The sequence below is a fragment of the Nicotiana attenuata genome, unplaced genomic scaffold (genome assembly GCF_001879085.1).
Source record: "Nicotiana attenuata strain UT unplaced genomic scaffold, NIATTr2, whole genome shotgun sequence".
NCBI lineage: Eukaryota > Viridiplantae > Streptophyta > Magnoliopsida > Solanales > Solanaceae > Nicotiana > Nicotiana attenuata.
Genome location: NW_017670341.1, coordinates 731,761 through 750,118, shown reverse-complemented (window position 1 = coordinate 750,118; position 18,358 = coordinate 731,761). Strand labels below are relative to the sequence as shown.

General features: G+C 40.4%; 1 protein-coding gene across 1 annotated transcript; it reads right to left on the bottom strand.

The window, feature by feature from the left end:
* Window positions 1-14,936: 14,936 nt before the first annotated feature.
* Window positions 14,937-15,383, bottom strand: LOC109238116. Its single transcript, XM_019404546.1, has one exon. It carries the CDS (start codon window positions 15,381-15,383, stop codon window positions 14,937-14,939), a length of 447 nt encoding a protein of 148 aa, XP_019260091.1.
* Window positions 15,384-18,358: the final 2,975 nt, after the last annotated feature.

The window sequence follows — 18,358 nt, the reverse complement described above, 5'->3', positions numbered from 1 at the left end:
CCAGCTGATCTTCTGGGCATGCCGCCCGACAGAGATATCGACTTTGGTATGACTTGTTACTGGGCACTCAGTCCATCTCTATTCCTCCATATCGTATGGATCCTCCTAAGTTGAAGGAGTTGAAAGAAAAGTTACATGAATTGCTTGATAAGGGCTTCATTCGACCTAGTGTGTCACCTTTGGGTGCCCCAGTCTTGTTTGTGAAGAAGGATATGTGCATTGATTATCTCCAGTTGAATTAGTTACAAGCAAGAAATAATAATGAAGAAATGAAAATTATACAATTTTTTTGATTTTGCATTTTTATAGGGCTATACGGACTCGAACCGTAGACCTTCTCGGTAAAACAGATCAAACTTATTATTATTAAAATGATCTGAACTGTTTCAAAGACCCAACATGCATTTTTTTTGCATTGGGCTCTTTCATTAACTGATATAAATATCAGTTAGTCTGCCATTTTTTTTCTTGACAGAAAAAAAGATAAGGAAATGGCTCCATGTGCTCTGATTCATTATTTGGGAGCATTACCAAAGTGTTTCAAAGGTGGGATTATCTTGACGTAGGTCTGTCTCTGGCCTAGATCAACCTAAGTTAAATGAAGTCTCTATCGTTCTGCTGAAAAAATCAAATATGAAACTTCATACACCTTAAAGTTCATATGACGAAAAGAGATTTTTTTGAGGTCCTTATACTCATTATGCCTAGCATTGAATAGACTGGGTATTCACCTTATCAAGATCTCAAATCAATGATGGGGTCTGTTTGGCACCTCCTAAATGGGCGTCCAAATTGGACCGAACTCTTTGTCAGGCTATGGTTCCCTCAAAGTTATGGAGTAAGACATCGATTTCTCAACAAGATCAATTTTTCTGATTGTATGATGAACTCCCTTGAAAAACATTGGCGCGCGTGTAAACGAGTTGCTCTACCAACTGAGCTATAGCCCTTAGTGCTTGTGATACATATTTTATCATGTAGATAAATTCTTGTCAAGATAAATATTCCATGATCCAACATCAACAATCTTTGATCTCTTTGAGCGGTATTCCTTAGATTAGTATTGCTTATTAAGTAATATGATATTTATAATCCATCGACAGGATGGGTTTCATTTGGTTCTCTTTGGGATGATAAATGACCTACTTAACTCAGTGGTTAGAGTACTGCTTTCATACGGCGGGAGTCATTGGTTCAAATCCAATAGTAGGTAAAACTTANCGATTTTATAGAGGGGTTTTCTCATTTATTGGAGCACCTTTGACCAGGCAGACCCAGAAGGGTGTCTCGTTTAGATGGACAGAGGAGTGTGAGGAGAGCTTTCAGAAGCTCAAGACAGCTTTGACTATGGCCCCAGTATTGGTATTGCCTACAGGTTTAGAGTCTTATACTGTATATTGTGATGCGTCGCGGATTGGCCTCATCGCGGTGTTGATGTAGGATGATAGGGTGATTGTTTATGCGTCTAGACAGCTAAAGGTGCATGAAAAAAACTATCTTGTCCACGACCTTGAGTTAGCAGCTATTGTTCATGCCTTGAAGATTTGGCAGCACTATTTGAGGTGTCCCTTGTGAGATCTACACCGATCACCAGAGTTTGCAGCATCTGTTCACATAGAAGGATCTTGACTTGCCTCAGCGTAGGTGGTTAGAGCTGCTTAATGATTATGATATCACTATTTTATACCATCCCGGGAAGGCCAATGTGGTAGCCGATGCCTTGAGTCGCAGGGCGGAGAGTATGGGGAGCTTAGCATATCTACCAACAATAGAGAGGCCGTTGGCATTGGACGTCAGGCATTGGCCAACCAGTTTGTTAGACTGGATATTTCTGAGCTGAGTCGAGTTTTGGCTTGTGTGGTCTCCCAGTCTTCTCTTTATGATCCTATCAGGGAGCGTCAGTATGATGACCCCAATCTGCTTGTCCTTAAGGACACGATTAAGCACAATGATGCTAAGGAGGTCACTATTGTAGATGATGGTGCATTGAGGATGCAGGGCATGCTGTGTGTGCCCAATGGGCAGATTGCATGAGTTGATTCTCCAGGAGGCTCACAATTCGCGGTACTCCATTGATCTGGGTGCCGCGAAGATGTATCAACACTTGAGGCAGCATTATTGGTAGAGGAGAATGAAGAAGGGCATATTGGAATATGTAGCTCGGTGTCTAAATTGCCAATAGGTGAAGTATGAGCATCAGCGGCCAGGTGGATTACTTCAGAAGTTAGAGACTCCGGAGTGGAAATGGGAGCGGATCACTATGGATTTTGTTGTTGGGCTTCCACGGACTCAGCGAAAGTTTGATGCAGTATGGGTGATTATGGATAGGCTGACCAAGTCAGCTCATTTCATTCATGTCATGACTACTTATTCTTCCGAGCAGCTGGCTTGAGTTTATATTCGCGAGATTGTCAGACTTCATGGCGTGCCGGTATCTATAATCTCTGACCGGGGTACGTAGTTCACATCGCAGTTCTAGAGGGCCGTACAGTATGAGTTAGGTACTCGGGTTGAGTTGAGCACATCATTTCACCCCCAGATGGACGGACAGTACGAGCGCACTATTCAGTTACTAGAGGATAAGCTACGCGCATTTGTGATGGAGTTTGGAGGTTCTTGGGATCAGTTCTTGCCACGTGCGAAGTTTGCCTACAACAACAGTTATCAGTCGAGCAATTAGATGGCATCGTATGAGGCTCTGTATGGTAGGCGGTGTTGGTATCTAGTTGGTTGGTTCGAGCCGGGCGAGGCTAGGTTATTGTGTACGGATGTGGTTCAAGATTCTTTGGAGAAGATAATGTTTATTTAGGATTGACTTCGCACAGCCCAGTCTAGACAGAAGAGTTGTGTGGATTGGAAGGTTCGTGATGTTGCATTCATTGTTGGGGAGCAGGTCTTGCTTTGGGTTTCGCCCATGAAGGGTGTTATGAGGTTCGGGGAGAAGGGCAAGTAGAGCCCAAGGCTTATTGGCCCATTCGAGGTGTTGCGGCGAGTTGGGGAGGTTGCTTATGAGGTGTCCTTGCCTCCCAGTCTAGCAGGAGTTCATCAACTATTTCATGTTTCTATGCTCCGAAAGTATCACGACGATCTGTCCCATATGTTGGATTCCAGCTCAGTCCAGCTGGACAAGGATCTATCTTATGTTAAGGACCCGGTGGCTATTTTGGACAGGCAGGTGCGAAAGCTGAGGTCAAAGAACATTGCTTCAGTGAAGGTTCAGTGGAGGGTTCAGATGGTCTAGGAGGCGACTTGGGAGACCAAGCATGATATGCGCAACCGTTATCCTCATCTTTTCACCACTTCAGGTATGTCTCTATACTCGTTCGAGGACGAATGATTGTTTTAAGAGTGGGAGGATGTACAGACCCGGCTGGTCGTTTTGAGAGTATTAGCCCCGATCCCCTATTTACTGCTTTCTCCGTATCTTTTTCTGCTTATGTGAGTTGCCCGGAGGTTTTGTTTTTGGTTTTGGAGTGATTTGGGACACTTAGTTCCTAAAATGGAATCTTAGGTTCTAGGATTTTTACCGTAGTTGGAACTGTGTGAGACGACTCTGCAATGGAGTTTTGTCGGTTCCGTTAGCTCCGTTGGGTGATTCTGGACTTAGGAGCGTGTCCGGATTGTGAATTGGAGGTCTGTAGCTGAATTAGGCTTGAAATGTCGAAAGTTGATCTTTTTGGGGAAGTTTGATCGGAAGAGAACTTTTTGATATCGGGGTTGGATTCCGATTCCGGAAGTTGGAGTAGGTCCGTAATGTTGAATATGACTTGTGTGCAAAATTTGAGGTCAATCGGGCGTGATTTGGTAGGTTTTAGCATCAGTTGTAGAAGTTTGAAGTTTCAAAGTTCATTAAGTTTGAATTGGAGTGCGTAGCATTGTTTGATGTGATTTGAAGGCTCAACTAAGTTGATATGATGTTTTGGGACTTTTTGGTATGTTTAGTTGAGGTCTCGGGGGCCTCGGGTGGATTCCAGGTGGTTAACGGACTAGGTTTGGACTTGTTGGAATTGCAGAAAAATTTGGTGCATCAGTTGCAGGATTCCTTCATCGCGTTCGCGAGGGAGGTCTCGCGTTAGCGTAGGGTATCTCTGAGGCTAGCTGAGTTTTGCTCTTCATATTCGCGATGTGGTTCTTGCATTCGCGAAGCTTTAGAGCATTGAGCCTATGCATTCGCGATTAGGACCTCACGTTCGCACAGAGGAACGGGCAGAGGGGGTTCCAGGCATTTAGCCTACGCATCCGCGATGAGAGTCCCGCATTCAGGTAGGGTCAGATTGTGTGAGCTTCCGTATTTGCGAGTGGGTTCTCGCGTTCGCGAAGGAGGTTTTGGGCTGAAGGAAATTAGATGCTTTGCGAACGCGAGAGTTTTTCCACGTTCGCAAAGAAGGAAATGCCTAGGCATGTATAAATATTTCAAAACAAGGGTTTTGCCATTTTTATCAGAGAGCTCGATTTTGGACAAAATTTTGAGGGATTTGCAGAGGCATCTATTGGGTAATGATTCTTCACTGTTTTTTGTTATATCCCACTAATCTATCATTAGTTGACCTTTTACTTTAAGATTTGAGTTGAGAAATTGTGGAAAAAATGGGAAGTTTTTGGGTTTTGATTGAGATTTTGGCATCGGATTTTAGTAATTTTGGTACGAGAGAACTCGTGGGTGCATGTATGTTCATATTTTATGACTTTTACCCGTTCCGAGACGTGGGCCCGGGTAGACATTTTGGGGCGATTTTCCAGTTTCTTGTTAATGTCTTGATTTCATTAATTAGATTAGTTTCTTATAGTTATATTTATGGTATGTAATTTCTTTTGGCTAGATTTGGGCCATTCGAAGTCAGAAAATTGTGGAAAAGGCATTCTTACTGATTGATTGAGCTTGGTTCGAGGTAAGTGGCTTGCCTAACCTTGTGTGGGGGAAATCCCCTTAGAATTTGGTACTGTTGTGATACTTCTGTGATATGTGAGCACCGTGTACGCGAGGTGACGAGTGTGTACACGGGCTAGTTGTTGTAAAAATCTGATTTTTCACTGAGTAGTAACCTGTTACATATTAATTGAGTTATACAGCATGAATAGTTATCCTGTTTAGCCTAATATCGCATGTTTACGTGTCCTAAATGCCTATTTGAAATCTGTGCAGCATGTTTAGTTGAATTCCTATTTTCCATGAATTGTATCAGTCTTAACTGTAGAGTTCTTGCTGTTAATTATTGTTTCCATCGATTTCGAGCTGTGTGTTTACTTTTGGGACTACGAGGAGGTACCTCGGGAGATCCCCCCTGCACGTTTACTTTTGGGACTACTAGGTTGTACCTCAGGAGATCCCCATGCACATTTACTTATGACACTACGAGGCGGTACCTCAAGAGATCTCCTTGCATATTTACTTTTGGGACTACGAGATGGTATCTCGGGAGATTCCTTGTTGAGTATTTACTTTTGGGACTACGAGACGGTATCTCGGGATCGCCCCTGTTATTTATCACTATGTGTTGTGTTGTTATTTTCTATAGAATTCTCCTTGTTAGATTCTCAGTCTTTTCACATTATTATATCTTTTGTCTTATTTGTAATATACCGGTAGGGCCCTGACCTGACCTCGTCAGTACTCTACCGAGGTTAGGCTTGGCAGTTACTGGGTACCGTTGTGGTGTACTCATGCTACTCTTCTGCCCATGTTTTGTATGCAGATCCAGGTACCTCCTACCAGCCCTGCTATTAGTTGTGTACTTACTGCTGCTCCGGAGACTTCAAGGTATATCTGCCAGCGTACGTAGACCTCGGAGTCCCCCTCTATCCCTTTTATGTTGTTCTTCCTTTATTTCTTCTTGTTATTGATGTATAGAACAGTTAGAAAAATTCTTAGAGCTTGTAACTTGTGACTAACGGGTTTTGGGAATGCTGTTTATACTTGAGTGTTGGTTTACTTGTACATGCCGAGCGGCATTTTATCAGTATATAGTTATCTGTTGAAATTTAGTTGTTGATTCTGTCTTTATTTTTTATTTTTGGCAATTGTTAGGCTTACCTAGTCGTAGAGACTAGGTTCCATCACGACATCTTGCGAAGGGAGAATTGGGTCGTGACATGTTTGGCACCTATGCGAATCTACCTGTTGAGGTAAACGTTATCCCTTTTATGCTAACTCTGATTCTTTGAAGTCTTACTTGTTTAAACTATTTTGCGCCTAGATTCATTAATTTTGAGAAGCCTAGTATAAGTCAAGAACCACCTTTATAGATGTCCAACACCTCCTGACATTAGGCGTAGGGCGGGTAGGCATATATTGGGTGCGACTTAGAATTGAATTAGTGTGCTTTAGGTAAACAACTTAAAGATAATAATCAAGTAGCTGGAGATGACAGTCTGTGCTTGCTGGATAATATGAGCAACCATTGCACCTAAGGTTGTGAAGTATTCTTTATATTAAATTGCGGGATCCTTTAAGCTAAAAATTTTAGGACCCCTCCCCCCACCCGCCCACCACTATGCCTAATTATTCATGTGTATCTAGTCTTAGTGATTAATGTTATTTGAGAAATTTAGAAATTATTTAAGTAGTTCTAAGGTTTGAACATCTTTGTAACCTAAAGGTTTTATCAATTAATCAATTACTATTATCTTTGCATTATTTTCGTATTACTTCTTCGAATTAGTTAATTATTAGTTGTTGAACTATGTTCGATCCTCTTGTTCCATCTAGAATAATTAATAACCTACTTTAATCGTTTATTCACTAAGTTTAATAATGAATCAATTTGTATGCTCACTTAGGATAATTTAGTTACAACTTAATATTCCCACATAGCTTAAAATTCGGCAGGGAACCACATTTGTGGACCTTAAAGAGTGCCTAACACCTTCTCTTTGAGGTAATTTTGGCCCTTATCCAATCTTTGGTGATATTGACTAGTTAAAATAAAGTTATTTTCAAATAGCTTCCCTAACGCACCTTAAAATTGTTAGGTGCCGACTCTTCTCTTTTAACACCTATTTAAAAGAGTTGTCACATGTCGAAACCTGCTTTCGCAAGAAAATGGGATGTGACAGCATGGCGAGTCTGCTGGGGATACTTAGGCACTTACCATAACAGAATTTTTCTTATGTGGGATTATTAAGTTTCTTTATTTAACTTCTTTCATGTACTTTCTTTTTCCCGTCCCCTTTGTTTGCTCCAAATTGGTACCCTATGAATCTCTATTCACCCTCTCCTTTATCTGTTTTATTGTTCCATCATGTTTTTCTAGTTTCATAATTATTTGATAATTGTGCTAACTACTTTCCTTCTTTCTTTTCTCCCTTACTTACTAACCGCATTCTCAAATAGCGTCGTTATATGTTTTTCTACCATGTAAATTACTTGGCTATATGTTACCGCTTTTTCATAAGCATGCTTTCAACATCATATTTTATTCGTACCTAGTATCAACATAGCGGTGCTTAATGAGTGACCTCTCTCTCCAAAAATGCCCTTTTAAATCGAAAAGGCTTATTAGCGGTAGACTAGTCGATCAGCGGTACAGTGGACGGTCTCTTGCCTTTCCCTCTCAAGTGCTCCTCTTGAGAGTACTAGTTAGACCCCTAGAAACCTATTCTGATCGAAATTTTGCATGCATCATGTTAAACCTATGATGGATTAAGTACCCGTGGTGTATTAAATCTATTTACAAAACGCTAATCCAAAGTCCAACATGGATCTATACAATCCCGAGGGATACGCTCATTCCATGTGCATTACTTGAAGAAAATATGCCAACATGTTGACTATTATTACTTAATTAATCGAATAACTGAGGGTTAGGGATATCTCTTTTCTTTAATGTAAAAAATAGAAGCACGGAATTCCTAGGTTTGGTATGGTCCAAAGCATTTCATCCAAGTAGATCGATTGGTGGAATGACCTCCCTCAATGTGATAGGAATCAAGTGAGAAGGACACTGGGCAACTTGTCATCCTTGATGGACGTTCGGCGATGCAAAGAGCTGATTGAGGTTGCTACCATGATTTGGGACGAGAAGAGTGCCGTCTTTTGATTCGAAAATTTGGAGATGACCCCACTCTTGGAGGAAATTGGAGGTTTCGCTAGAATCCCTTGGGATAGTCCCGGTCTTCTAATACCTGAAAATCGTACACCCCGAGTTTTCTGAAAATGTTTGGGATCAAGAAGAACGATGATTCTAAAAGAGTATTATATTTATTTTTATTTTATTTATGAATGGTATGGACACAACAAATCATATCGGTTATTCCATGAAGAATTGGCCATTACTTCTGTTGGGTGGATTGATCATATGGTTTATGTTTTCATTGTGTGTTTTATGGGACTGCTGATCTTCCCAATGCAAGGAGGAAAAATCTATACTTGACTACCCGTGGTAGCCAGAACTATGATGGAGGCAATCGAGGAACAAACCTATACTATTGTCCCCATGATATTGGCAGAAATAGACGAAGCTCTAGATCCGTGCAACCCTGAGGCATGTTACTTTGAGGGGAACAATCTTCTGTTGCATCTATGGTTTGATAGAGCACCTCCAAAGAGGCCATTTTTGCCAGGAATTTCTTTGAATGCCAATGTATGACTATATCTCTATCCATCACCCAAATAAGATGACCTTTACTCCTAATAGATTCGCAAGATCTACAGATTCTAAAGGACGAGCACACATCATCAGTAATTTGACTGAGCAATAGGTACAACGGATGCTTGAGTGGTTTCCAAGCAAGGAGTTCATAATCCAATCCAAGAAGGATACTCATCTGGTGTTGATAGGGTTGCGAGTTATTTACCCTTATGCTCCAATAAGAGTGATGAGGCAAGCTGGAAGAAAGTAGGTTATAACACAAGTATCCAACATGACACAATACAAGGGAGAATTTAAGGGTGACGTCATACCTTTCAAGTTCGAAGCCCAAATATGTGGAATCAGAAAATAATTGTGGAAGAAGAGACCATAGAGCTGAAAAGGTATCATGCTGGACACATGTACTATAATCTTTCATGGGTAGAAGATGACATAACTGGGTATCAAGCTAAATGGAAGGATCATAGACGAAGAGGCTGAAGCTCAAGTGAAATAAAAAAGGATGCGCAAGAGGGTCGTTGGGTCCGAAGCAAAGCACATGGAGCAACACAAGACGTACATAGAAGCTATAAGATAATGTAGATAGATAGCAAAGAAAGCGACAAAAAGGTTGGAATATTTGGAGTAAGGATTGATAGACTTATAGGGGGGAAATGAGGAAGAGACTCTAGGACTGCCAGGGTATGGGATATGATGAAGGTGGAGAGCTGGTAATGGCCTACCGGTTGATTGACATGCGTGACCTCGGGAATATGATAGAAGGAGCAAAGAAGACAAGAAATGGAGAAGGGTCATCCGGGACCAAGCAGAATAGAGAATTTCCTTTATGGAATGAGACTTCAAAATCATTTTATAATTAGCATTAGATTTCGTTTTAGAATTCATGTAATAAGGTCTTAAGCCTCTAGTGATTCTATTTCCTTATTTTGTTTTAGTAATAAAATGGTTTGATTTATTTTGCATTAACGGGATGAACCAATATTGGCACAAATTTCTCCAAGTTTATTTGTCAATTTAGACCTACATTGGGCACAACAAGGTCCCCAAATTAGGACGCGAGTTATTGAACAGTTTATGTGCTATCTATTTAAATGGATCTTTTTCTTTTTTACGTTACTGATTTGGCTACCTTTTGTTTTTCTTTCTTTTGATTATTTTCATTCCTAAAGGTTGATTCGTGCACTCTATCAATATCAACATACCTTAATAGAACTAGAGGTCATCCCCCTCCTAGAAGAATCAAAGGCAAAGGTAATGTGAAGATGGATAACTTAAGTGGAAGTGGGATAAACGACACTCATGTGGCAAAAAATGTAGAAACATCCGATGGGAGAAGCACGTCGGGGTATAACGAGTTGGTTCTGCGCTAAGAGCAAAAGATCCTGGAATTGCTAGGCGAGTTAGACCAGGTCCGCAACCCTGCCAACTTGTCCCTCACCCTGAACGTCCCAGACATCAACCACCAAAACATCACTACCTAAAATCCACCACAACGTCAGAACCCACAACTACAAGCTCCATAGAATCATTCTACCACCCAACAATACCAAAACCCCATACCTCAACAAAATTTGAATCCTCCACCATGACATGTTCCACAACAAACTCAATACCCATAAACTATTACTTACCCCTCTCCTCAAAATACACCACAACCCACTCATGATCTACCCCAAGCATCCATAAATGATCACCTATATCCCCAAGTCCCTAGCACCCATTAAAGCAATCTCATATATGTGGAAACCTTGCCATATATAATAACCCATCAATCTCTATATACACCCGAACCTATTGAAAAAGACTTGCTCATTAAGAACATGGCCGAGGAGGTGAAGAAGCTATCTAGAAGGGTCCAGAGTTTCGAAGGAGGAAAGTTTATTGAAGGCCTGAACTATGAATAGTTATACATTCAACCTAATGTCGAGTTGCCCGAGGGTTACAAACCTCCAAAGTTCGAGATGTTTGACAGCACCGGTAATCCCAAAGAACACCTGGGAGCTTACTGCGACAAGCTCGTAGGCATGGGTAAAAATGACCAAATTTGCATGAAGTTGTTTATGCGAAGCCTTACAGGAGTTGCCTTGTCATGGTATATCAGTCAAAACCCAAAATAATAGTCCAATTGGGTGAATATGGCGTCTGATTTTATGGACATGTTTAGGTTCAACACCGAGAGTGCTCTAGATATGTTCTACATTCAGAACCTTAAGAAAAAGCACACCTAAACCTTCCGTGATTATGCTACCCGTTGTAGATCTGAAGGTGCTACGGTAAGGACACCACTAGAAGAAGAACGTATGAAAAAGTTCTTTGTACGAGCTCAGGACCCGCAATACTATGAAAGATTGATGGTCATAGAAAACCACAAATTCTTTGACATCAACAAGTTAGGAGAAAGAATTGAAGAAGGTATCAAGAGTGGCATGGTCACCAACTTCGAAGCTTTGCAGGCTACTAATAAAACTTTACAGTTTGGAAGAGTGTCGAAGAAGAAGAATGTGGGCGCCGTGATAGTATCCCAAGGGCCAAATTCTCCACTCACCTATCAAACACCCTTGTCAGTATATCATCCCTCATCCCAAAAATTCCATTATCCTGCCACCACCTACCATACATATAATACACAGCTAGCATACTATCACTCACCCCCACCTGCCTGACACACTACCGTAAACCTGAGCCAACTTCGACCGCAGATCACCCAGGGAATATACCCCTCTCGCTAAACACGTAGCACAAATGTATGAGTGGCTGAACGCCGCCGATTATATCACTCATATCCATGCAGCTGCAACCAAAAACTCAGTACAGTGGATTAACCCTAACAAAACCTGTGTCTACCACTCTAGCATAAACGGACACATCATTGAGGAATGTCGCATATTGAAGGATAAGATTCAAATGCCGATTAATACCAAAGTGATACAGTTGAAGGAGCCTATACCCAATGTCCACGACAACACCCTGCCCATCCATAAGGGTGAGGGGTAAATATGATTGAAACTGATGAAGAATGGCACCAATAAGAGTCCATTGGTCTTATTCGGGAGGGAGAAATTGTTGTGGCATCCCTTGTAGTACCCTTGTCTATTGTGGTGCAAGCAAAGACACTGTTTAAAGTCGAAGTGGCCATACTAGGCCACCGTGCACTATGATGGTAGCTCCATCACCTATCTATCACCCTAAAATTGTTCTGTGGGACTATGTTGCTGAAGCCAGAAGAAAAGGAATGGCCAAGGTGTAAGAAGCGGGCGTCGCTCAAGCAATGACTAGAATAGGAAGAGTGTACACACCTAAGAATCTTGTCCAAGGACGGTCAATTAAGGAGACTACACCGAAGCCCTATATTGTGGAAGCAAGTACCGATGACTTATGGAGGAAAGTATACGCCAAAGAGTATTTCGTTGTAGAAAATCTAAATAAAACCCCTGTCATGACCCAAATCGGAGGGCCGCGACATGCACCCGGCGCCTTACTCAACCGAGTACCAACATAACGTATCTTTCTTATCACACCATCATGGGTAAATGGGCCAGAAATGCCGTAATGAGATAACCAAAACAAAAAAAAGGGAATACTAGATATAGGACAACTAGACATGATATAGAAACTTATACATGTGACATACGGGTCTATATGGCCGACATGATCTTTTGTACACTCAAAACATAGGCTGACAAGTCCATACAAGTATCCATACACATGACATCTGTTTACAAGCTTCTAGGAGTACATAAACGTAATAAAGGTCGGGACAGGGCCCTGCCGTAACAATTAATACATGCCCAAATCATACTGACCAAATCATCAACTCCGGAGCAAGTTGAGTGCACCAACATCTTTCGCTGAGCTGATAGCCTACTAGGAGGACTATCAACCTGCCTATCGGGACCTGCGGGCATGAAGCGTAGCGTCCCCAAGCAAAAGGGACGTTAGTACAAATAAAGTACTGAGTATGTAAGGAATGAAAAGTAGTATATAAAATACATGAATTAAACATGGAGTAAATTACTCAACCTATAAGTCTGAATAGCTCTATGAATCATGAAACATTTACAATGTCATGCATCTGCGTATAAATGTCATATCATGCATAGGTATATGCGTAAATAACATCATCAAGCCTCTTAGGGCATCCCATCATATCATCTCGGCCTCTGTGGGCGAAATCATCATCGTATACTAGCTGATCATGTGGTGGTGCGTATATAAACCCATAACCTTTCCCCATACCCCATATACATATAATTTATGCGTATACAAGGCATAAAACACGCGATAAGTGCAAAACACTAGTGATTAAAGCTCAAATTCAATAAAAGTACAGTAAATTGGAGTGCAATAAGCGACTAATACACGAGATTATAGCCTACCATCTACACCCCACACTTAAATCATTGCTCGTCCTCGTGCAATCAAACTACACTTTATAATGACATAACCTCATTAAACAACTCTCCTAACTAACCTCATTAAACAACTCTCCTAACTCATCACACCAAGAATATTTAAAATAGACTAAGCACAATAGTGTAACATCTTTACCTCAAGATTTGACTCACAAGTACCACGCATTATTCACAACCCGCTCACTTACTCTAACGCAGAGGTCATTGATTCCTTTCCTTCATGAATCAAGTTCCATCACATAATAATCGAGAGTAGTTCCACACATAATAAAATTTAAAGAGCGATCCGAAAATCAAGATAGAAAGAATTCCCTTACTCTCAGAAACAACATTCATATGCCACAAAAGATGAACCATAGGCTTTCCCTTAGTGTACTACTCTACTAATTGAGCTCATTCAGTCAAGGATCATGTAGGACTTTAATTGATTGTAATGTAGGCTACAAGACGGGTTGGATACATTCAGATATAAGAATGACTACACCTCCCTAAGCACTTCAATACATACAATTAACCGTTCAAAACCCCACACTTATTTCGAACCATAGCTCCACCTTCAAATCAATATACCTCAACTCCCAAACTATTTAAGCACAATTATATCAAGAGCTACCACTTAGCAATGAGTATTTTGCACAATAATACAACTATTTTTTTATTTTTTTTCAATACAACTGGCTCTTATTTTTTTTTTCAAAACAGTGCACCCTTCTCCTTATTTCATTAGTTCCACTCAAAAGCCAAACCAACCACCCCACACTTCAACTTTTACAAAGTTCATAATAAATTCAAGTGCTTATGAGAGATGCAAGGTTCAATTAGATGGTCAATTCAAACAAAGGGGTAAAACTTTTAATGTGGTTGCCAAAGAAATAGGATTATAGGCTCAATGGGGTTAACTAAGATACATAACAATTAGGTGGGTAAACCTATATATCTGGCTCATCAAAGAAACGCCTACATCACTTCCAAGACTGAACAAAACTACTATTTCATTTTGCAAACACATGGGGCAAGTACTAGACATAAAATGCAATGCACAGAATAACACAAACCTCACACACACATGGCACATAACTCACTCAAGATTAAACTCATCAAGACACTCTAGTGAAAGCAGTTAACCAAAGTTAAAATTACATAATTTAAGGTACTTATACAAGATTCAAAAACTGAACCTAAGCGTCACAACTAAATCACTCACTATTCTATAGGCATAATAAAGTCAGGAGATATTGCTTCAATTTGAATCATAGCACAAGGTTTCGTACTCCTACTCCTAACAGAAATAAAAAACTAACTATACCCGGTTCAAACAAAACCCTTGAAAAAGAACTGCGGCACAAAGAAAAATAAAGGGGGAATTATTACACTACCTACAAAAGAAAATATTTTTGTCTTTTTTTTCCACTTAAATCCCTCAAGAAACCTATCAAATGATATCATCATCGGGAAAAGTCGAAAATTTTAAAATTTTTATGTTTTTTCAATTTTTTCCTACTACTCAACTAACAAAAGCAAAAGCAATCAAGCTAAATAAAGCAAAAACTATGACTACAGTATATACAACATACAAATATCCCCCACCCCACACTTGAAGTTGTGGCATGTCCCCATGACACACAATTAAAAGCATAAGGTAGCGGAAACTTCCCTGAATTTCTAGTCGGGACCTGAATCGAAGTCGGGATCCATTCCATGCGCCCGAACTAGTGCACACATCCCTGCAGACAGCTTCTTCTCAACCTTCTTGGGATACACCCCACACGTGTCTTTTGCATTCACTGCTGCCTTCCCTTTCACGCCCTTCACCTTCCATTCAACACTTGTAGCTGGTTTCTCCTTTTTCACTCCATTTTCTACATTCATCTCAAAAGTCACTGTCTCCTTACCCACTCTAAGCATGAGTTTTCTATCATGTATGTCTAATATAGCTCTACCCGTTGCTAAAAATGGTCTTCCTAGGAGGAGGGGGACCTCCTTGTTTCTCCTCCAAATTCACCACTATGAAATCTAAAGGAAATACAAACTTATCCACCTGCACCAAAACATCTTCTACTATCCCCTTGGGTGTTATAGTCATTTGGTCTACTAGCTTCAAAGATATTGGCACTGACCTTATCTCTCCGATCTCCTTCTCCAGTTTTCTATTAATAGACAATGACATTAGATTAATTGAGGCACCAGAATCACATAAAGACTTATCAATATGTAAAGTGCCTAAAGAGCAAGGTATAGTGAAACTCCCTGGATCTCTACACTTTTGTGGGAGTTTATTTTGTAAGATCGCGCTGCAATGCTCTGTGGGCTTGGCCATTGAGGTCTCCTCTATCTTTCTCTTCTTTATAAGGATCTCCTTCAAGAACTTTGTATAAGCTGGCATTTGTGAGAGAAATTCAATCAAGGCAGGTTTACATTAACCTCTCTCAGCATATCTGGAAATCTCTCAAACTGCTTGTCTAGCCTTTCTCTATAGATCTTTTGGGGAAACGGTAGAGCATGCATGTGCTTGCTCACATCATCAGATTCCTCTCTTCTTGAAGTTTCCTCCTTCTTCTTTTTCTTAGCTCCCTTCTTGCCTTTCTTCTTCTCAGTCTTTTTATCATCTTCCATTTTCAGCTCTTTCCCTTTTTCTTTTTCAGGCGCAACTTCATTGTGAATTGGAGTGGGATCTTTCAACACTTGTCCACTTCTCAAAGTCACAACATTTACCGTTTCTTAGGGATTGTTTTCAATATCAGCTAGCAGAGTACCTGGGATTCTCTCAGATAATATAGTTGCAATTTGTCCTACTTGTATCTCCAAACTTCGCAAACCTGTCCCAAGTTCTTTAATAGCTGCACCATGAGCATCTAATCTCTCATCTATCTTGACAATGAATGACTTCATCNGGTCATTGATGTTACCTTTCCTTCATGAATCAAGTTCCCTCACACAATAATCGAGAGTAGTTCCACACACAATAAAATTTAAAGAACGATCCGAAAATCAAGATAGAAAGAATTCCCTCACTCTCAGAAACAACATTCATATGCCACAAAAGATGAACCATAGGCTTTCCCTTAGTGTACTACTCTACTAATTGAGCTTATTCAGTCAAGGATCATGTAGGACTTTAATTGATTGTAATGTAGGCTACAAGACGGGTTGGATACATTTAGATATAAGAATGACTACACCTCCCTGAGCACTTCAATACATACAATTAACCATTCAAAACCCCACACTTATTTCGAACCATAGCTCCACCTTCAAATCAATATACCTCAACTCCCAAACTATTTAAGCACAATTATATCAAGAGTTACCACTTAGCAATGAGTATTTTGCACAATAATACAACAATTTTTTATTTTATTTTTTCAATATAAGTGGCTCTTATTTTTTTTCAAAACAGTGCACCCTTCTCCTTATTTCGTTAGTTCCACTCAAAAGCCAAATCAACCACCCCACACTTCAACTTTTACAAAGTTCATAACAAATTCAAGTGCTTATGAGAGATGCAAGGTTCAATTAGATGGTCAATTCAAACAAAGGGGTAAAACTTGTAATGTGGTTGCCAAAGAAACAGGATTATCGGCTCAAAGGGGTTAACTAAGATACATAAGTGGGTAAACCTAATTCAATGAATGGCAGGTCTCCTCTATCTTTCTCTTCTTTATAAGGATCTCCTTCAAGAACTTTGTATAAGCTGGCATTTGTGAGAGAAATTCAATGAATGGCAGGTTTACATTAACCTCTCTCAGCATATCTAGAAATCTCTCAACTGCTTGTCTAGCTTTTCTCTATAGATCTTTTAGGGAAACGGTAGAGCATGCATGTGCTTGCTCACATCATCAGATTCCTCTCTTCTTGAAGTTTCCTCCTTCTTCTTTTTCTTAGCTCCCTTCTTGCCTTTCTTTTTCTCAGTCTTTTTATCATCTTCAATTTTCAGCTCTTTCCCACTTTCTTTTTTAGGCGCAACTTCATTGTGAATTGGAGTGGGATCTTTCAACACTTGTCCACTTCTCAAAGTCACAACATTTACCGTTTCTTAGGGATTGGTTTCAATATCAGCTAGCAGAGTACCTGGGATTCTCTCAGATAATATAGTTGCAATTTGTCCTACTTGTATCTCCAAACTTCGCAAACCTATCCCAAGTTCTTTAATAGCTGCACCATGAGCATCTAATCTCTCATCTATCTTGACAATGAATGACTGCATCAGATCTTCTAACACAAACTGAATAGGTTGTTGAGGCTAAAATTGTGGCCTCTTTTGATTTTGGAAACCTAGAGCTCCTTGTCCCTGAAATCTAGGGTTGTTTTGTTGCCATTAATTTGCAGTACCTCGGGTGATCTCCATGAAAAACCAGGTTGTTTTTGGCCCATTGCATTGAAATTATAACTACCCACAGCATTCACTTCCTCCGTGGTAGCTTGACACTCATGAGAAGGGTGTCCTCTTTCACATATGTCACATGCTGCATGAGGCTCATTATGTATAGAAGCTAAGGTCAGCTTCTTTATTTCTTTTGCCATAGCATCAAGTTGTACCTGCACAGATGTGTTAGTATCAATCTGGTGAACACCAGTTGATCTTCTTCTTTCAACAATCTCATAGGGCCACTGATTTGCATCTTCGGATAATTCATCTAGAATAGTGACAATCTCCTCTGGAGACTTTTTCATCAACGGGCCTCCAGCTGCATTACTCAATGTTCTACGTGAGGCCAGTGTCAAACCATCCCAAAAATCCTGGAGTTGTATCCAGAATTCGATTCCACTATGTTGACACTTTCGCAAAATCTCCTTAAATCTTTCCCATGCTTCAAACACAGTCTCAGTCTCATTCTGGAAGAAGTTATGGATTTCTCTTCTAAACTTGACGTCTTAGCTGAGGAGAAATATTTTGCAAGAAACTTTGAGGTCATCTCCTCTCTACTTGATCCCGGTGCAAACTTCGAAGCCAGTGTTTTGCATCATCTTTCATAGTGAAGGGGAATTCCCTTAAGTACGCTACATCTTGTGACACACCATTGTATTGAAAGGTGTTCATGATCTCCTCGAAGTCCATTAGATGATTGTTTGGATATTCATTCATCTTTCCTCGGAAGACACAATTGTTTTGGAGGAGGATTTGGAGCAACCCTTGCTTCAATTAAAAATTGTTGGCTGCAACTGGAGGCGGTCTCACTCTGGATAAACCTTGGTTGTAGACAAGTCTAGCATAATCGCCAAGTGGTCTCCCTTGGCGGGGAGCTATGTTTTGGAACTGGTCTGGAACCAAGGGCTGATTCTGAGCCATTCTTTATGCCCTCTCCTCTTCATAAGTAATTTGTACATCTCTAAGTGCTGCTTCTTCAGCATCCCTTGCAG